The sequence below is a fragment of the Ciona intestinalis genome, chromosome 2 (genome assembly GCF_000224145.3).
Source record: "Ciona intestinalis chromosome 2, KH, whole genome shotgun sequence".
Lineage (NCBI taxonomy): Eukaryota > Metazoa > Chordata > Ascidiacea > Phlebobranchia > Cionidae > Ciona > Ciona intestinalis.
The window spans coordinates 2,391,941-2,413,143 of NC_020167.2; the positions used below are offsets into that span (position 1 = coordinate 2,391,941).

At 34.8% G+C, this 21,203-nt stretch overlaps 3 protein-coding genes across 4 annotated transcripts; 2 read left to right on the forward strand and 1 right to left on the reverse strand.

The window, feature by feature from the left end:
- Nucleotides 1-15: 15 nt before the first annotated feature.
- Nucleotides 16-18,911, reverse strand: LOC100183018 (WD repeat-containing protein 19-like). Its single transcript, XM_002124179.4, has 28 exons — nt 18,778-18,911; nt 18,650-18,705; nt 18,339-18,499; nt 18,043-18,221; nt 17,674-17,819; nt 17,269-17,382; nt 16,973-17,167; nt 16,426-16,588; nt 16,064-16,181; nt 15,605-15,774; nt 15,274-15,380; nt 14,666-14,788; nt 14,180-14,313; nt 13,740-13,903; nt 13,069-13,232; nt 12,441-12,640; nt 11,836-12,057; nt 11,289-11,463; nt 10,920-11,060; nt 10,471-10,673; nt 10,211-10,316; nt 9,941-10,069; nt 9,635-9,781; nt 9,292-9,422; nt 8,780-8,952; nt 1,320-1,470; nt 795-924; nt 16-528 (listed from the first exon to the last, which is right to left on the reverse strand). The coding sequence occupies exons 2-28, from the start codon at nt 18,653-18,655 to the stop codon at nt 352-354; spliced, it is 4,029 nt and encodes a 1,342-aa protein (XP_002124215.1). The 5' UTR covers nt 18,656-18,705; nt 18,778-18,911; the 3' UTR covers nt 16-351.
- Nucleotides 4,162-8,469, forward strand: LOC100183072 (organic cation transporter protein). Its single transcript, XM_002128777.4, has 11 exons — nt 4,162-4,384; nt 4,903-4,970; nt 5,514-5,765; nt 5,959-6,113; nt 6,251-6,419; nt 6,583-6,723; nt 6,945-7,061; nt 7,284-7,498; nt 7,578-7,686; nt 7,737-7,867; nt 8,019-8,469. Exons 1-11 carry the CDS (start codon nt 4,205-4,207, stop codon nt 8,243-8,245), a joined length of 1,764 nt encoding a protein of 587 aa, XP_002128813.1. The 5' UTR covers nt 4,162-4,204; the 3' UTR covers nt 8,246-8,469.
- Nucleotides 18,912-19,211: 300 nt separating the features above from the next.
- LOC100180716 (60S ribosomal protein L31) lies at nt 19,212-20,876 on the forward strand. 2 transcript variants are annotated; one of them, XM_002128896.5, is made up of 4 exons: nt 19,212-19,306; nt 19,680-19,783; nt 19,858-19,983; nt 20,711-20,876. In XM_002128896.5, exons 2-4 carry the CDS (start codon nt 19,680-19,682, stop codon nt 20,856-20,858), a joined length of 378 nt encoding a protein of 125 aa, XP_002128932.1. In that variant the 5' UTR covers nt 19,212-19,306; the 3' UTR covers nt 20,859-20,876. The 2 variants fall into 2 exon arrangements, with proteins under 2 accessions (XP_002128932.1, XP_026696435.1); XM_026840634.1 differs by lacking the exon at nt 19,212-19,306 and adding an exon at nt 19,316-19,406.
- The last annotated feature ends 327 nt before the right edge of the window (nt 20,877-21,203 follow it).

The following is a 21,203-nucleotide window of genomic DNA, read 5'->3' on the forward strand; positions in this document are numbered from 1 at the left end:
TATAATCAAAACAACTTTTTGACGAACCTTGAAGGTTTATTAGTTAAACCGGCGAATAGCACAGTTATGTTAGCACATGGCTACGACGACACAGTACAATAACAAAGAAACTTGAAGCGGTAAAACAAACAAAAAAATGAACAGAAGCTAGCTAGGAATATATGAATAACAACTATATGAATATAAACAACACAATATAAAAATATTACAGAACTACAGCATCTAATGTAATACATATATGAATTTTGAATCAAAAATTAAAAATTCAGAGCTAAAATCCTAGCTTTGGTCGCCGTTTAGATAACACTAACACCGAAATTATTGACTTCCTGTTAATCTGGAATTTCTAATTTATTTGTTCAGGTATTTTTCTGGGTCTTTGAGACGCAGTAGTTCATCAGATGTTACGTTATCCGAGCACATCGGGCAGATCGATCCTGCATCAAGATAGTTCTGGAAGTCCAGATAAAACGCAGGGAAGTTGCATTTGGGACATGAACTCATACGATCCCTGGTTATGTGACGTCCCTGCACAGAGAAATAATGAGTATAGTATTGTAGGGTGGGATGGGATACCGTTAGCTCCTAGTTTAAACCCCATATCCTTATTGTGTTTTGGACAATTAGGTTTAAATAGCTCCAGAAAACAGAATAAAAAATGGCCGATCTTATCCCACCGTACTATATGAACAACAACAGATAAAATTGGTATGAGGTTTAGAAAAGCGTTCTCAAATTCATGATTGCCAAAATATTTTAAATATAATAAGTGAAAATGGAATGGTCGAACTCACTGTAGCAATGCAGTATGGAATGTTATTGCGGCAACTGGGACAAACTAACTCGGTATCAACTAACTCAAAATCACAGTGCGGACAAGGTGCAGTCTTCTGTTCTTCTTCGTCCGCTTTGTTGCCGGTTTTACTAAAAACAAAAAAACAAATTTGCTGTTATTACTTCCAGGCATAAAATACGCGATCTACAACCGTTATATTTAAAATAAAACGTCAGGGTGCTGTCCCTTGTCGCATGGAACACGAAACGTTGGTTTAAATAAAATCTATGTAGATAGTGTTTTCTGTTTGTAATGTATCGCTATCGCTTTTTGACGTAATTGAACAGATGTCAAATTTAAAGATATATTAATTTATATAAATGTAAAAAAAATAGTAAATAAACACTTGCTTCTTTTTATGATATAGCAAAATAAAAACTAATTGTTTTGAGAAAATCATTTATTTCAAGATTGATTTCAACTTTTTGTGACAACTTTTGAGTTTTTTAGATGTAAAAAAATTGAAAAAAAAGAAGCAACTCACCGAACGATTTGCTCGATTTTCTTTCTGTATTTTGCGTCGATGCTGGTTCGGTATTCCGGTCGCATGAGCATTGCAGCGTAGCTAAAACTGGATGCATGGAGACCTGACTTGTGGCATTCTATCACTGTCGAAGTGAGGATAGGCACGATATCTGTAATGTACAATGGTTTAAATTTACTTACGTATTATTTGCAAATCTATTTGTCAATTTTAGGTTTAATGGGTCGAAATACAACATAGCGACAATATGCTGGTTAGTAATTTCAGTAATAGATGTGTCTTTACACAATCTTGGTCAAATAAAGTCGTCAACAGACAAAAACAATCTTTATGCGATCCAATAACTTATGGTGTTATTTTCAACTTAATCAGCCACAACATGTATAGTGAATAGTATTCCTCAAGTGCACGACTCGGTCAAATGTTACGTAAGCCGACGATTGATGCCACAGCACATGCTGTGATTGTTTTATCCGGGTATGCTGCTGTTGCTTTCCCACGAACAACGAACCGAAGTGACCGCACAACGGGGCGCCACCACGCGACTACATAAATGATGAAACGCGATTTTTTGATTAAAACATTTTTATCTTTAGTTGGATTTACAGAATTGCAATTTAGGTTTAAGAGTGAGCTTATACATTTTACAGCAAACTTATAAGTAAAATAAGACCAACTAGGTCACAGGTATAAAGTTTCCCGTATACTTTCTTTAGTGGTCGAAAGTTGACCTACTAAACCTTCAATATGTTTGTTCGCGTTGTTTAATCAACCTCACTTAAGTCAGGGGTGGCAAATAAAGTATACAAAAAGTGCTTACTGGTAAATTTCGATAAATTTTGGACGAGGTTGGAGAATAAATTTTTGCAGCAATTGAATTTTTACCGAGTGTCAAGTTAGTACAACTTTCCGCCATTTGAATAAAGATGTAGAATAAGGCAAGGACATGGTGTTGGAGTGGGAAGGAGGGGGAGGGGTAAAATTAAAATATCGAAGCTCACGGTTGCACGCGCGTTGTAGTGGATGCTTCGTAGACAATATACCGCAGTCCGCAAATATTCTAATATTCACGATTATAGCATCTATGTATGTGAAAACGATAACATTAACCGAAAGCCAAAATAGTAATAGCAACATGCTGTTAAAAAAACCGTTTTGTCATTTCCATACGATAAATAATAGCGTTTTTTATAGCATTTACAAACATCTAATATTTAATCTTATGTGTGGTAGGATGAGGGGGGATGGGACACCTTTTTATTCGTTTTCTCGTCTCGTTTAGTAGTAAACAAACAACATTTAAATAACTATTAAAACCGCATCCACACGACTCCCATAGACCTATGTTTATTGTTTAAATTACGATCAGGATATTTGTATATTATGTGCTTAACGGGTCCAATCTTATCCCACAGTACTATATTATAGTGTTGTGAGGTCAAAATTGTGATATCGAAAGTCGTGATGACACGCACTTAAGCTAAGTCCGCCCTGCATTAAACCCGAGACAATATTCCGCAAACTTCTCTGGAGGATACGCGCTATGCCGAACCAACAGTGGAAAACAACTAGGGGTTTATTATAAGCATGTAGACAAGCTGCATTAAACAATGTGTGATAACAGTATGGACAGCAGGGCATATATAAGCTCGTACTAATCTCTTAACGAAGAGAACAACATGATTTTGTAGCATGCATGACAACGATCGCAGAAAATGCAACTTGGACAGGTTAAGATTTAAGATCGGACAAAGACTAAATCCTACTGTAAACTTGGCAACGATTGCGATAAAGTTACGCAGCGAGTTTTTTTTTTTAACATTTATGCATTTTAGTAAATTTAAAAAAACACATTATATTAAATATCCTTTCAGCACAGTTACTGCTACACTGGTTAAATTTCGGTAAATATTTGCCGAAGCACAGTCAGTCAAGGGGTCAATCAGTTAATGTTGATCAAATTCCAAAATAAACAGAAATTATGTAACACGACTTAACTTTAAAATACGAGTTTATTGGGGAAGACTTACGCCCAGGCGCAGTCGGGAATTGAAAACAGAAGTTCACCGATGCGAGAAGCAAATAAAGCGGAGGCTTGAAATCAACAATGTTTCCTAAGTTAGACAAGCAACGGTGATTTACAATGTCAGGAAGTTTGGATTCACAAACAGCAGGAAACACTGTGGATCGACCGAAACGTCAATCCGTTGCTCGGTGTCGAAGGTAGCTGCGTTAACGAAGCTGAGTTCACACGCGCCCGACAGCCGATCGAAGTTGGAAGAAAATTAACGATGGGATTGAAAAATAAACGATCCATGGACGGAGCCTCGTGACCAGTTAGATGACCCATGGGGCGGCAGAGATGCTGCTGCTATAACAATTAGAGCTATAGCATTGCGGGAGAAACGGAGCAAGTTAGATTGAGTTTGGGAAATATTAAATGGGATATCGGTTAATCGAATATACGTGGATAGCTGGTGTGTGGTGGTATAGCTGCTATATGCTATATTGTAGCAGATTATTGAAAGTTGTATCAGTGTTAACCCCGGTTTTAAATCTACGTGTCATTTAAGTGCTTTAATCATTGTCTGTATAGGCATGTACCGCATTTTGTGCCAGTTAATATGCACTTATAATACAGATATAGAAAACTGCAAAGTGAGGTTGATGCAACAGCTTTTAACAAGTTAAGGGGTATAATAAGAATAGTAAGAGGAAATATTTTTGAGCGAGAATAGTTTTTAATTTCAGAAAAAAACGGACTCTGATCTGTCTTTTATTAAAAATACAAAAAGTGATGATAAGTTTTTTAGACTTTGTCACAATTTCTTATTTTTTATATCATTTTAGACATTGCATTTGTTTAGTTAACCAGACCATAAAAAATGGTAGAATTTGATAAGATCGTTGAAGAGATGGATGGATTGAGTAAGAAGCAGTGGGTCCAACTGATCTTGCTCATGTTGCCGGCTGTCTTTGTGGGGTCACAGATGGGGGCGATGGTTTTTATTGGTGCTGATGTGGAATATACATGCCAGATGCCACTTAAAGACAATTTGGTCGCGGTAAAACACGTTTGTTAAACAGTTTTTTTTTTCTTTTTCGTTATGTTGCATTGATAACTATCCGCCAAAAAAAACAATTACTGTGCAATTTACACACGTCACAAAGTATTTATTTGCTGAATGCACCAAGCTCTTCTTTTAAAGGTGAATTCCATGACACACATAAGCACTTATGCATGTAATTGTAAAAAAATTAGCAGCATTGTAGAGTAGTAATATTAGCTGTAATTCCACGAGTAAACCTAGAGAAACTGCAAATATAATCACTCTATGGTACATTTTGCGACTTTGTACATATCAACCCGAATACCTTAAAGTAAAAACAGCTTTGGGAAGCCTAAAACGCGCATTTATAGATGGAATTACTCGCATGCGCGAATACCAATTGCAGCAATAAATTGGGAGAAAAGCTACATAAACCTGAATAGGTTTAGAAACTTTCAAATTTAAAGCGAGCCTTGTGTATGAGATGTGAAGTGACGCTTACTGCCGGTGTGTTAACATAATTACCGTTTCAGAAATGCGGTCAAAATTGGACGAAGGAACAAGATGCGATGTACTCGGTGCCGCCTAATAGCTGCTTAAGGTTAGCAGTTACAAAAAGTTGTTAGCAAATATTGGTTTGCGGAAACTGTTGTATGCTTGCTGTATATTTTCAAATATTGATTCACGATAAATACTGTATGCTGGGAAACGTTCCATATATACGCAGATAAACTACACCAGAAATAAGCCAAACTTTTCTTGTTTATCGTAGAGTATCAAAGAAGTGTATATTTATTGATTATTAGATTAATATTTGATGCTTGTAAATTGGTTTTAAATCGACTCATAAACTTCTGATGCATCGCTCGTGCAACAGATAGACACCTGAAAGGTCGATACTCCAAACCCATGGGAGTTTAATCATACGGTTGTCCACTATGGCGGAAATCAATCTCACTATACACATGGAATAAGCGTTTTGATAAATTATGATTGGAAAACGCAATTAAAATGCGACTCTAGATGAACTACGTCTATCAGTAACTGGGGGAAAGGTGTAACAAATCCACACGAGTATAGAAATCACATTTAAAAGAAATTGCAAACGGTATGATTCCAGCTTATCGAAGTAATATACTTGAAGGTATAATACCGAGGATGTATCTGCCGCTGCCAACTGCAGTTACTGGTGGAGCGATAATAATTCGACAACCCCACCCAACACTACGGTGAAATGTACGGCGTGGGAATTCAACAGCTCGTCCACATTCTCAAGTTCGGTGGTGAGCGACTTCTCGCTTGTGTGCAGAGAAAAGTACAAGATCAAACTCTCACAAGCTGTCTTTATGTTCGGTGTAACTGTGGGCTGTGCTGTGTGGGGCCAGATATCGGACAGGTAACCCACCAAGTGAAAATTTTCAAACAGCATTTTTAAGATTTAGTGGCCAGTTACTAATGTATTAGGGATTATAATTAGACACTCCATAACATGTACTTGAAATTTGACCAAGATAAGGTTTCCGTTATTAAGTTCTCTGTAAACTAACAAACGTTACGTAATGTTTGTGAAGCTATTATCTCGTTTGCAGATACGGAAGAAAGACAAGCATTGCAGCGTCTGCAGCAACTGGTGGTTTGCTCGCTCTTGCGGTTTCATTTACCCAATCATACTTGATGTTTGTCATACTGAGATCGTTAAGTGGTTTCTGCTTCTTTTCAATGTTCACATGCAGTTTTGTGCTCGGTAAGTTATCCAGTTTCGACTGTGACTTAATTTAATACAAACGCAGCAAATAAAGCATAATTTGTTCGCACGTTTATCATTCTCCATTACTTAAAATGAATTGAACAACGCGTCGAACAATAATCGATCTTATTCAGCGACGGAAATCGTGGCACCCAAGTATCGGGTACGAGTGAGTCAGACTGAGCAAGCGTTCTTTGCATCCGGATTCTGCATCCTTGCTCTTTATGGATACTTTGTACGAGAGTGGAGGATGCTGCAGATCATCATTTCCATCCCGGTTATTGGAACATCCGCCTACTACTGGTGAGCGACGGTTTTTAACACTGCTAATATTATAAGTGTACCAATATAACTGTCTTACACCGTAAGAAAATCGATCTTTGTACACTTTAAACTGATACATGCTAAAATAATTGACTAGCCATGCAAATTACTTTCTTACATAAAGCATATTTGACGAATTCAGGTTGGTTTGCGAATCCCCGAGATGGCTGTTATCTTGTGAGAGGTTCGCCGAGGCCAACGTCATTGTGACAAAATTCATAACAAGTTTGGGGTTGCGAGACACGCCGAGTGAGGCAAAACTACTGAATGAACTAGTTACAAGGTGACCTAACTTACTGTGTTTCCTTTTGCAACTAAATGGTCGGTTTGCCTACAGCTTTTATATATACCATCTAATAAACGAAACTGGTTCGTGTGGCTTCATTATACTCTTTTATCCTTTGTAAAACTGAGACATATTCTTTTTGTGTACTATGTAAGTCCATATATACTAATGTTGTACTACAGAAAGTTTCTTTGTACTGATAATAATGTTACTAACAGCCCTGAAAATAAAGATCGCATTGCTCCGAGAAACGTTCATGATTTGCACCATGGTCCTATGGATCTTATCAGAACTCCTAACATGCGGAAGAAGTCATTGATGTTGTTCTACTGCTGGTAAGTATGCGTAGGATATGCAACACGAATGCACATAATACACCACTGTCCATCATTACTAAATCCAAACCTTATACGAACTGTATATAGGTACCTCTTAAACGTAGCTTTTTTTAGAAAAATGTTTTAAAATTCTGACTACCCAAAGAATGCATATATGCTACGTTATACGGTACACAATGTTTGACAATAAATAATCCTATCTTTATGTAACTATCACAGGCTCGTGTGCTCGTGCGTTTATTACGGACTTACACTGAACTCAGCTGATCTTGGAGGGGATCCTTTTATCAATCTTTTCCTGTCGGGATTGGTTGAAATACCGGCTGTGTTCATCTGTATTCCACTACTTGATAGATGGGGAAGAAGACCTTCTCTCGCCCTATTTCTAGTGCTATCTGGAATATCTTGCGTCACAATGCTATTTGTGCCGAAAAGTTAGTTATCTATATACAAAATGTTGAACATTACATTGCGATGACTTAACTACACTTGCTACCAAACACTACTTTTTAGAACTTCTGTGGTTAAACATTACACTTTCCATGGTCGGCAAATTCAGCATCGCGGCGGCCTTTGGTACAGTGTACATATACGCAGCAGAGTTATATCCAACGCCTATTCGGTAAGCGGTTATGGTTGTCGTATCATTTTTTACAATATTTTTAAATGCAGGAATGTCGGAATTGGTGTTTGCAGCAGTTTTGCGAGGATCGGTGGAATTATGTCACCATTCATTGCAATGCTAGATGTGATCGCTAAACCTCTACCATACGTTGTATTTGGACTTATGTCCATTTTTGGGGGTAAGTATAACACACCATACTTCAACAACCTAAATGTCCGACAGATATGCGTACAAAACATGAACTTATTAGTTCTACATGTACTTCATATTTGTTCATTGTCAAATCGAAAGTATTTGACTGTCACGCATAACTGTCGTTATACACGCAGGTGTTCTTGCGTTGTTCTTGCCAGAAGTTCTCGGTATTAGATTGCCCGAAACTCTTAAAGAAGGCGAGGAGTTCGGAATGAAACAGGGAGGCCCTCTTACATTTATCTTAAAGCGGTTAAAATGCTGCGGGGAAAGTGAAGACGACGAGCAGAGAACAACAGACGCAAAGTATGCGCTAGTGCCGATGAACGGCGCTACATCACAAGATGTGGACGTACCAGTTTAAGGAGGACAACAGACCAGAGACGCTGAAGTTAAACGCCCGAGTGTGAAACGGACTTAAAATCAAACAAGTCAAGATTCTACAGTTACATTGCAACTCTTCATACACTTTCAATAGTGTCACAATTACTGGTGTACAAAGCACATATTTATGTATCTGACTGTGTTTCATGTTGTTTCGTGTTTCTGATGTCAGTTGCTTTCAATATAATTAAAGGCTGTTTAAAATAACGGGTATACAACTGGTTCTTTGCATACAAAGTATCAAAATTAATGCATGCTGTATCAAAATCAATGCGGTAATCTTAAAAATTTAAATAAATTACCGCCCTGCTACTAGTATTAGTGCCGACTGTAGAGTAGACTGTTTAAGAAACAATCATTCTATTTTAATCGTCGTGTCAGGTATTACGACATTAGTAAAATACCTGTTAAAATATTGTCCTAAAGTTTTGGTAAAATCCTATAAAACTCTTCCAATTTTATGCTAAACGTATAAACCGGTTTGTAATGTACAAAATAGAAATAACAAACTCACGGTTAGGAAACTTTGAAATATTTTCAGCCACGCGGATAAGCATCCTTGCTGCCACCAAGTGGTTGCCTCGCTTCATGTGGTTCTTAATGAGGACATAAGAGTGGAGGATCATGAGGTTGTTTTCCATGTCCGAAGGGATGCGGATGTTGTTCTTCTTCAGCTCTCGCATCATGCTGGAAGAAGATGATTTGATATATATGAGTTAGGTTGTTGTGGGAGGACCTGGGATTTGGTCAGATTTGGCCCATTACTCCAACAGCCATAGTGCTTATGTATGTACGAATGGAACATGCTAGAGAAGTGATATTTTCTTAATGGCTTAGCGATGATGGGTTAATATTTGAATAGTCGGAATGTTATACCAAGAACAAACTATTGGAAAAGTCACATAAGCTTGCGGTAAACAATTATGGAAAGGAAATTACAGGAACAAGGCTTGTGTGAAAAATAAAAATGTTACTTTTAAAATATATTTAAAAACAAGTTGAAATATAAAAAGTATGTGAACTTACCTGAACAATAGATCATGAGCAATTCTGTAGTTTCCGTTCTTCTGTTCTTCTTTAGAAATTATGATCGCTGTTTGAGCAGCTTCACTGTATTGTTCCATTGCCATGTACAACTTAAACAGGTAATTTGCATCCTGTGTGTGGAAAGAAAAAATAATAAAACAATTTGCTAAAACACTGTTTGTATTTTTATATTTATACGATTTCAATCAACTTATAGTGTAGTTTCTTGGTAAATTTTGCAATACAACAAAACATCCATTCATTTTTATTTGACGTGGCATGCCGTGGGACCTTTATGGTGATATCGCATGAATCTCACTAGTTATCAAAACACATAACTAACCCTTGGCATTCCATCTGTTTCACCCATTAGAAAATCGATGAGTCGTCGTGTAAGGTTGTCATCTTTAGCGAGGGCGACTGTGCGGATTGCTTGGTCCAACGATTTTTCACTCTCGTCCGAGGAACACTTGAGGTAATGCTTCAACGCCTGTATTGTGACATCATAAATATTTATCTGTCCTTTTACTCATCTTCAAATAATGCTTAAACAAGATTACTAAGTTCAAATGCTCAACAAAATACTTCACCACATAAAAAAGTAGGAGAAACGGTTGCAATATATTTAAGAGTCAAATAAATATTTTACCCTTGCGTATTCTTCACATAGAGAGAAAAATTTGCCAGCCATCAGATGATTTTTCTCATTTTCAAAATGAACAGCGATGCTCTTGAAGTCTTCCTTAGTAGCATCCTCCCCAATTATCTCAGCATATATCTGAAGATGGTTAAATTTCTTTGGGTTTTTGACAATTACTTCCGTGTTAGATAAGGTAAGTCAAACAGAACTTTACAAAATTAATACAATCTCAGTAATTTTATTCAGTATTTTTTTTCCTAATTTCCCAAGCACAAATACCTCCATCTGTCCATGTTGTTGAGCCATCTGGAAAGCTTCATCATTGCATTTGGACAACACAAGGAATTGAATCGCTGATCCATAATCTGCCAGCTTGACAAAAAACCTGTAGGAATTATATTATTTAATACATTTCAAAAAATAGTTTTTTGCTTTATTTTTTCCCCCAAAAGAGTTTAAAGCGCATTATTTCACCCAATATATGATACCATATACATAAATATATATTTACAAAATATCAAAAACCACAAAGCTTCTACCTGGCCACCATCTTTGCTCCCTCCACCGAACCACTTTCTTTCACAACCTTTACTGCTTTCTCTGGGTCCCTCAAGTGGTCCAAATAAACTCGTACTTGGTTGTCATGATCCTTGGCATTGCGATAAGCGTCGGCTGCTTCTTTGAATTTACCATCTGCTTCTTTAGCTTTCGCATATTGAAGATGTATTTTTAACGACGTTATCTGAAATATAATATATTTTGGCAAAAAAGATAGGTATCAGAGATAATATAAACAACAAACAAAAAAATTTCTTTTATAAGCAGTTACTAAAGCTAAAAGTTAAGACATTTTAATTTTTGCTTTAAAAAAATATACTGCAATCTGCAGGTGTAGGCCATCTAAATCCGAATTAACGATTACTTTGTGTTAATGTTAACCATATAAACTGATACAAATCAATAACAATAGAAAATTCGACAAAGTTACCTTTGGTAGCAATTCTCCAACCTTGGACCAATTCTTGCTCTTAATGTAAACCGCTGCAGCTTTATCATAATATTCACCCTTCTCAAACAGAACAGCAGATTCAGCATATTGTCTCATACCTTCAAGTATCACACCACATTCCTAGAACAAACAAAAGAAAAAAATGTATTAGCATTGTATTGCTAGGTAATTGGCCAACTCTGGCCTGAATCCTGCGGAATGCCTCTTCATAATACTTTACCAAATATTTTTGCATAACAAAAAACTTTACCATATATATTTATATAACAAAAAAACTTTACCATATATATTTATATAACAAAACAACTTCACCATATATACTTATATAACAAAATAAAAACAACCTACCTTTTTGAGTTGTCTACTTGGATGTTGCATAGCAAGTTGAACACCTCTTCTAATATCTCCAAGTCGTATAGCAGTGCGTGCCATCCCTGCAGCACACCCCTCATCGTGTTCACGATATTGTTGGTTTCTCGTTACCCCCTTCTCATAATGACTCAATGCAGCTGTGTAGTTGCCTCTGCAGGTAAAAATAATGTTATAGTGTATGAAGGAATAGAATGAATGAAGAATATGTTGGTTTTTAGGCATTGTCACTTGATGAATGATTAAAATTATGAATAAAACAGAATTACAAAAACATAGTTTTTGATGTGCCTTTCTCTATAAAATGCGCACATGCGTTTGACTGGTATAACTCTTCCATGCAAAAATAAATAAGTGCCATTCAATCTATAGTCTCAAATTTAAAAGAACAAATAAATGCTTATTTATGCTTTAAACTACTCTGAAAAAAAGAGAAAAAATCCTTCACACAGTTCTTCTTTTCTCTTCATTATTATTTACAAAGACAACAATAAACTAATAATGTTGAAGTTGAGAAAATACTCACGTAAATTCCAGTTGCTGCCCATATTCCTTTGCAATGAATGGGATTTGCTTTGAATCCAGTCTGTTAGCCAGCTGGAGAGCAGTATCCCAGTGCATGAGGTCTCGACGCATTTCTAGCGCCGCTATTGGTTGACTTGATGATAAAAGAAGATCTTGAGCGAGATCAAACTTCCCGAGAAAAGATGCGAGTGATCCTGCGAGGAGGAAACTGTCCTCCACATCTCTGAGATCACAGAGAAATAAGGTTTAAGATTGATGGAGTAATCGGGGGGTCCTAAAGTTTTTGCCTACACCCTCTTAATAGACTAGTATTTTCTAAAACCATTTCCAGGTAACAGTATAATACATATTATATTCAATGATTTATGTAAAATTGGTAATTTGCTTAACACAGCCTATGTGTTTAAAATTTAAAAAGTATGACTATTTTATGAAATAGATTTTTACACAAAAATTGAATAATAAAAAAACAAATAGAACTAATGCGATAGTGTGGAATGAAAGTATTCTTCAATTCAACAATGGTCTTACTCATAAAATAATTAAAATAATATGCATGAAACAGTCAGGACCAACTTGAATAAGAAGCTTTGTAGTAAATCTTACCTCAATTTTTCAAGTGCCATCACCATACCAGCATCAGCAAGATGACGATAAACTCTCACAGCAAGATCAACCTCCAGAGATTGAACAGCAGAATGACCGAGGTTGGTCCATTGTTGTTTATCATTCAAACCTTCACAAACCACCCAAGCTTCTCTCCATTTGCGCAAATTCATTGCTTGCTCAAGACTCTCAATGTCAGGCTGCAAAATAAAAGTTTTATTTAAAAAGTTTATAAAAAAAGTTAAAAAAATAAATAAAAAAAATATTACTTTTAATTAGTAAAATGAAGAAAATTAACAGTATGGCTTGCAGCACAATGCTGTTAGCCTGTTACATTGAAGTTACATAAAATTAAACTGATTTTGTTTTGACAAAATAAGGCAAACAAGAACTGCAAATTTAAAAGTTTAAACTGAAAGAAACAGAAACATTAATAATATGTGATAGATTCAGTATTAGTGCATTAAGCTTCATTTAAATTGAAATGATGTGAAAATAAACTTGAAAATAAATTGTATAACACTTAAATTTATAAATAAATTATTTTGTTGTTGCTAAAATTAAACATAGAAAAGCAAGAGCACATATGCATGCATTATCATCAATCTCTATGGTAGCAAAATTTGACCTGTGCATCTTGCGATTCAGTGACACGTAAGAAAGAGTGTGTGTCAAGCAAAAGTGATGTTGTTTTTCCACTTGCAAGTTGTAACGTGAGTGTTCCGTTGTACAGAAGCAATGGCCGTTGTGTGAATGGAAGGTGGGTCGTGCCTACCACTGATACATGGGGACCTGTACATGGAGGAAGAAGGTTTTAACAATTTTGGACTAAAGTAACTGTAATAGTGTCTCTAGTGTCTCTTACTCTCTTTTAAAGTAACTGTAAAGATTTTTATATGTATGTTGACTGGATAACGTTACAGAGGTATATTTTGAAAGACCGATATGATATAGTAGAGTGGGGGAAGATGGGACACCTTTAGCACATAATATCCAAATATCCTGATCGCTTTTTAAACAATTAATAACGGTCTTTCGGAGTCATGAGCATACGGTTTAATAATTCTTTAAATGTTCTTTGTTTACTACCAAATGTGACGGGAAAGTAGAATGAAAAGGTGTCCCGTCTTCCCCCACCCTACTATATTTTAAATGAGTAAAATGTTTGAAAATGATCAAACAAATAGAAAATCACTAACAAAAATAGTTTTTATATACTAAACTAACAAAATAATATTTGTCAAATGGTTTTAATCCAATCAGAAAGATGTGGCACCTAGGATACATCATGCTACTTACCATTGACAGATTCCCTGTGAAAGATGTAAGTATAAATGGTAGAATCATCAAACACAACAAACACTCCTTTATCAAATGGGTTGTTCTCCCACAAGATTCCATGACATTGGGCAGGTAAGGATGGAATCTCCAATGTTGAATCATTAACAGGGTTGTATATGAACCTGTGTGTGTGTATGTGATGTCAGGATAGGATTGAACTTTCTAAGTAATGAGCCAACTTAGAAAAAAGTCCAAAATCCCTTGGCATAACACCTTACCCTTATACATACAGAAATTTAAACTTCTGTTTGACATAAGTTAAATTTAATTTACAATTTTTCGATTTTGTGTTTCAATTAATTAGATACAGTTAAATAATAAATCTTGTTAATCAAAAGCCAAGATATAACATTAAGCCAAGAAAAACAAGAAAAAAAACAAATAAATGATGATGATACCCATCTCCTTTATCATCAATGACTGCCACATGACTTCCACTACTGTCAGGATAAATATTACGGATCTGCGTTAAGTGGCGAAATGTATTCACATTCGACCAGTCCTCAATAAAGAAGAAGTTCAGAGTACCAACCTACAGAAAATGTATGATAACTCAATACGTTGAGACCACTTACAGACGGAAGATTGTTTTCAATTTACATTTATGCAATGTTAATTACACAATTATAAACAAAAGGCAGAATAGGTATCAGCTTATTGTAGTTAATGACTACTGGCTTTAGTTTGCATTTATATCGGATTAGCGAAAAACGAAAAAATAATGCAAAAACAAAAAATATTTAACAGTAAGGACACCATAGGAAAGCATAATTATTCAATAAAAATTGCGGCTTAAGTTAACCCGCAACTTTTAAACCTTCCAAACAAATCAGGTTTTTAGTAAATTTTGAGAAAGGTATATAATTAATTAATTATATACTTACATCTGTCCCATAAATAAGGAATTCATTGGTAAGCGTGGAACATGTGATATTTCCCATGTCTTCTCGCTCTGGAAATAACTTTGATTCTCTCTCCTCAACGGCAGCATGCATTCCTTGATCTATCTGTGGTGGAGGGTAGCAAAATTATTTAACAATTTCAATTAGACGAGGCAAACATTTAGTGGGTTGTACACTGAGAAATATTTATTGCATCTGTAGTTTATGAGACATATGTAGTGACTTGGAAAAAAGTGACATGAGTCATACTGATTGCATGAACAATCATAAACAGTCTGGGCATTGGGAATCTCATCCATATAGAATTGGAAAAACTACATTCTCCGAAATTGAATGGTTTTAGTTGGATGTAAGAAAACAAATTGAGGCATGTGTTATGGTTTGGATAAGTTATAAAACACTGTGCTATAAACTATTCAATTGTTTAGTTATATTATAACTAATTTTTATTGGAACTTTCACAAACTATTGGGTAACCAAAGAAGGGCAACAGAAAGACAATCATTATCCAAATCCACTATCTGAGGTAAATTAAAGTTCAAATCAAAACAAAAACAAATCACTACAGTTATAATGCCATATAAACTTACAACATGAAGTTGAACTTTCCCTTTGACAAGAACTGCAGCATAATCCATGTTAAGGCTCATGCTTTCTATCGTGCCAAGGTACTCCCTGTCACGTGTTTTCTCCATATCTGTTCATACCAAAAACTTAATGTCAAAAACTTTTGGATTAAGCAATACAACTAAGACATTTTATCATTAATATTTATAGAACCAGATGACACTCCAATCTTTGACCTTTACCAAAAGGCAGTTTAATTTATAGAGTACAAACAGTTAAACACACTTGATTTTTTGACAGATAACAAAAAGACACAACTTCAAAGCTTATAACTCAATATTTTAATGCTTGTACCTTTATCCGAAAGATAATAAAACCAAGCACGGTTGTTCATCCCAACAGCAAGGTGGTATGGGCCACATGCCACAAATGTTGGCTCCACGTCAATTGTCACAGCAACAGGTCTTTCGTCTTCAACTTTGTTTTCAACTGTGACCTCAAGTAGTGAAGTCAAATAAGCAATCCTGTGGAATTAAATCAATAATTAAAGAATTTTAACTGTACCAACAGGATCGTTTGTCTAGCTAGGGCAGTACTTAATATACTTTATGGAAGCATTCCAAAATGTAAAAAAAAACTGAAAGGTAATACTAATATTCTGCACTTTTCTTTGAAAAAAATATACAATGTCAACAAGGAAGTATCTTTTAAAACGGTAAAACATAAAAATTTGGCATAAATAAGATACACCTAGGTGGAAAAAGATAATTTACACCAATAAAATGTTATTTCGAAAAATAGTTTTTTACTCACTTTGTTCCACACGAATCACCCAACATTGGAAGTTTGGTAAGATAACAATGAAGGGTTCCTCTTGCTGTTGATACAGCAAGTAGTTGGCCATCTGTTGTCCAGTCAATTTCTCTCAAACCTGTGACAATGTAATTTGGAAATTTCAACTTAATAATATGTGTTATCCTAGCAGGGCACAAGGTGAATGAAATGGAGCAACCCTGATATACGATTGCTCTTACACTGTTATACCAAAACAATTTTTGTAAATACTGTACATGAAAATTATTGAACAGCTTGGCTATAAAAATCATTATAACTTAAAAATACTACATATATTTGCCTTTTCTTAAAGTTAAAAGGAGAAACTGTCACATTTTCACCTTTTGGTTCATCATCTACATTAATAATGGCGTTGATCTCTGATAGTTCACGAAGATCATGAATTCGGATGTTTGTGTCGCCACAAGAGGCGGCATAGTTTAACACAGGGGATATTGCAATGGAAGATAGGTAGTCATGGTGATTCCTTACTTGAAACAGCTCCTATAATAATCACATATGACAATCAAGAATATTAAACTATTGTTGACTTTTTCTGTCAAATTTACCTGCGTATGAACGTTTAAATAATCAGGAAATAATATTGCTAGAAGAGCTCTACTAGTCAAACATGGAGGAAAATCTAAGGTTGCAGCAATACAAATTGCTAATCCAGTAAGTAAAACAATATACTGAAGTCCTCATGTTAATATGGTTTAATTTAAAAAATGAAAACAACCATACTTTAACTAATGCTTTTACAAAATGTAACTGCATTTGTAAAATAAACTTGTTTACACCCATATTATGCTCTTTTAACAAAAATTAAATATAACTTAGGAAATCAAAAACTTATACAATAAGTAAAACAGTGAATCTTTTCCTTACTTGACCAATTTCTTTTGCGTGAGTTGAAATCACAACGAAAAATCCATTTGAGAAACCGATCATAATGTATCCGTCCCCATACCAGTGGTAAGCCTCAATTTTACCATAACGAGGTTGAAACGCAAGCTCAATTATGTTGTCCGGGTCGTACATTTTAAAGAAATATAAAGTTTTCTTGCCAACAACTAAACTCACCTAAAGAAATTGTTAATTATACACTAGAAGTACTAATAAAAAACTGCACAAACTTTTAAGTCATCTTAAAATTCAATTAAATTAAAAATTTTTTAGCCTACTGTGTTTTCCCCTGGCTCATTTTTGACACTGCGTTTCATTTCTGAGAACCTTAGCAAACTAGGTTGATCCCGTACAGAGAAGCTGTGTAAGGTTTTTCCATTTACATCACTTATCTGTAGAAAAACGATTTCTAAATATGTAATATGTATATTATATATATATTTGTTTATGCATTTTAAACGCCAAAATTAGGATTGTATATATGTAATTACACAATTCAAAACCAATTGAATATTTAAAACATAATTTAAAGTTAATCAACTCAGCAAAATATTATACTACAAACAAAACATTAACTGTTTTACTTTAAAACGTTCAAACTGTTTTAAATTATCTATATTATTAAAACATACTGCATAGACGAATCTGACCTATAAACTAAGTAGCAAAATAAATGATCATACTGTTATTCCATTGTCAGTTCCGCCCAATGCCAACAAATTTTGAGCACTCCAGTGGCCACAAACAATTTTTCGTGTGTGTTTACCGATAATTGGAACTTTTCTTCCTACTTTATGGTCGTACAAAATCAAGTTTCCCTTTGCAGTACCTATTTCAATAAAGTCCCATAATTAAAAAGTCAGTAAAATACATCAGTAAACTGTTGGTATCGTTACTGTTATTGATACTACAACTTCAAGTCAGATTCAGTCTATAAAAAGTTTCGTGTTAATATTAAACCTATACCTTGTTTTCAACTGTTTATAGTACTCATGTATTTTCTACATAAAAGTAACTGGACAAAGTACAACGAGACCTTAGAATTTTGTTACCTATTGCTAGATGAAGGTCTGTTCTTGACCAACACAGTAGAGTGTGTGCATCTTTTGCCCCACTATCTATCTTCACTACCCTCTTTTGGTTTGCATCCCACATAAATATAGTGCTGCTTTTTTCGCAGATAAAGCAAAGGACATCTCCATCTTTATCCCACTCCATACCAGTGCAGCTTCTGTTGGTCATGCAGAAATATAACGTTTAATATCACCACCTTTTTAATATGATGGAGCAATTTCACAGCTTGAATATTATAGTGTGACAACATTTATATTATGTTTTCATATTTTACCCTGGAAGTTGGATTTCCTCTTCCAGCTGGCCATGTCGGTCCCATACACGAACAACATTGTCATGCCCCGTAGTTGCTAGGTAGTTTCCAAGAGTTTTCTGCCATCTGAACATCAGTGGGGTGTCTGAACCGTGCACCCTTTCTTTCAAGCTGAACATTCGCTGCAAATAATAACTAGGGTTATCTGAAGGACCAGATAGTCAGGAAAATGTCATTACAGGCAACATGCTGTAGATAGTTAAACACTAGACTTGATATTTGAAAATACGTTACTGATTTTTAAATCTTTTAATGTATAGGTTTAAAATTACCTGCATGGTTCAGTTTGAAGTTAAATGTTGTTGCAGAAAATATTTGAATCAATCCTCTGTCGATAACAAAAACAGTAAAGTTAGCATATTTTAAGGAAGTTTACATGTTAATTATTAAAAGCGCTTACCAATACGATGCACATACAACTGATAAACAATGAAGTAATACTTTTTCAATACTCGTAAATGCTAAAATTTCACAAACAATATCGCTAAATCAATTTTTCGATTTCGGTATTTTTCGTTGGTATGCAAGCCAAACTTACTCTTGCGTAACGACAAACTAATAAAAATATCGTATACAGATTACAGAACTAAAGAAATGTAATATTGTAGCAATATAGGTTTGTTAATAAAAACAAATATGTTTTTTAAAATTACCTTAAAACTGTTTATAGTTTACAAATAGGACAAAATATGAACAATTCTCGGTTTCAAAAATAATATGAGGTATAGAAAAAGCTTATAAACTGTAGTTCATATATTAACTTTATTTTATATAACCAATAAAAATATTGGACTTACGCTCATATTAAAACAAATTGTACAATTTTCAAAAAGCTCCCCTTGTTCAGCCAATAGCGCTACACGTGGCCAAAATCTTTATTGTAGAATGGAGATGTGTGGAAATTCTCTTCCCCGACAGTTTTGTTCAAGGTGGTTATAATTTTTGTTTGAGGATTTATCCTAATTAATCGTAGTGGTTAAGCAATATATTAAAGCTTAAAAGTGTTAAACAGTATGTGAATTAACTGAAGTGAGCATAGTTTTTACTTGGGTTTGTTAAATTAGCGTAAAAACTACTAACTTAGTTACGTAAGGAAATCTGGATGCATTTGAGGCTGCTTCATTTATTAAATAGGTGGTAGTTCAAGACCATCCGCAAATTAACTGGATACCTTTAGAGCTACATCATATTTGTATGTAGTACTTAAAGATCATTCAAACAAAATACAAATATCTTATTAAATATTACTAAGGTAAAAACGTTTATTAAAACTTTATATTATAGCATTTAATTTATTGCCAGATGGTCTCCAAGAAAGAGAAGAAGGGGCGTTCTGGCGTAAAGGCCATGAAAGATGTGGTCACAAGAGAATACACCATTCACATGCACAAAAGAATTCATGGAATGTAATTCAGTTTTTTCTTTTTCCTTAAGTTAATCTTGTTAAATTTAAAACACAATAATTAACTAATATCTATAGGGGTTTCAAGAAGCGTGCACCTCGTGCTGTAAAGGAGATCCGAAAGTTTGCCTTAAAAATGATGGGCACAAGTGATGTGCGGATAGACACAAGGTTGAACAAGTTTGTGTGGTCCCAAGGTGTCAGGTAATACATTGTTTACAAATTACCAATATAAAGTTGGCAAGTCAACCAGCTGTTTCATGCTTACATGTGCATGTTGAACTCTATATGTCTTGCAAAAGTAATTGGATCAGTTTGAAGCTGTTTTGGATTACATTCCGAGGCAGCTATAGGATATTCAAACAAAATATAAGACATTTGTATTGTAGTAAATTAAAGTAGGAGTTTGTAGAACTTTATACCCAACATTAGATAGAATAATCTGTATAGTATTTAAATTCATAAAATTGTAATGATTCATGACTTTTCTAACAAATATTAAGTCTTAATCATATAAAAATGTAAACATAGTCCAAGCCATGCACAATACAAACTTTTAAATCTGTAGTGTTTTTAAAGAATGACTGCTTGAAAAGGATTTTCTCGTAAAAAGTACTTATATCTACGACATTTACGCTCAACGTATCATGCGAAACGTCCCATGTGAAATATTTGTTAAGGTTTATCACGTCGCAAAAAAATGTCTACCTAATTTGACACGCCACAAAAATAGACTACCCAATAAAGTCCTAATATAGTTGTGTTCAACCAAGGCTACTATAGTAGTTTCAATAAACTGGATTATGTGGGTAAAGAATGTTTTTCTACAAACGAATTTTCAGATTACCTAATTATTCTGTAATGTACATCTAGCAAAGTCTGAGTAATGTATTATTATGGTCCAACGCTATTGAACACATTTTGTGTTTAGAAATGTCCCATATCGTATCCGTGTTCGATTGGCGAGAAAACGCAACGAAGATGAGGACTCCGCTAACAAGCTTTACACCTTGGTTACTTATGTCCCTGTTGCTACATTTAAGGGACTTAACACCGTCAATGTTGACGCTGATGAATAAACTGAACATATTATATAATGTGTTTTATCTATGGTTTTCCTTTAGAAAGTTTTATATAAGTTATAACATGATAGGCATAGGGAACTCATGCGAGTTTGTTTTGTTGATGTTTGAATCCTCTTAATCTGAATTGTGTACTGTGTAATCACATTTAAACCAGTGTCTTTCTTCTCTCTAGAGTCTAGACATTTAACTAAAAGTAAGGAATAGAAGGTTGCAAGGCATTTTATCAAAAATATCAAGAGCTAGGTGCTTGCAGCTTGTGTCAAAGTATGTTCTCGTAGGTACGAACATGTGGCAGCAAGTTTTGTTCATCGCAGTTAAAATTGAAATGAGTAAAACCAC

Bases quoted from the DNA above. Each gene is read 5' to 3' on its own strand.
- LOC100183072 (XM_002128777.4), top strand. From the start codon at position 4,205: ATGGTAGAATTTGATAAGATCGTTGAAGAGATGGATGGATTGAGTAAG. The intron at 4,385-4,902 runs GTAAAACACGTT...TTACCGTTTCAG, and splicing joins TTAAAGACAATTTGGTCGCG to AAATGCGGTCAAAATTGGAC. The intron at 4,971-5,513 runs GTTAGCAGTTAC...ATATACTTGAAG, and splicing joins CCGCCTAATAGCTGCTTAAG to GTATAATACCGAGGATGTAT.
- LOC100180716 (XM_002128896.5), top strand. From the start codon at position 19,680: ATGGTCTCCAAGAAAGAGAAGAAGGGGCGTTCTGGCGTAAAGGCCATG. The intron at 19,784-19,857 runs GTAATTCAGTTT...TAATATCTATAG, and splicing joins CACAAAAGAATTCATGGAAT to GGGTTTCAAGAAGCGTGCAC. The intron at 19,984-20,710 runs GTAATACATTGT...TTTTGTGTTTAG, and splicing joins GTGTGGTCCCAAGGTGTCAG to AAATGTCCCATATCGTATCC.
- LOC100183018 (XM_002124179.4), bottom strand. The intron at 15,381-15,604 runs GTACAAGCATTA...TGGTATGAACAG, and splicing joins TTATTATCTTTCGGATAAAG to ATATGGAGAAAACACGTGAC. The intron at 9,782-9,940 runs GTAAAATATTTA...GTCACAATACAG, and splicing joins TATGTGAAGAATACGCAAGG to GCGTTGAAGCATTACCTCAA.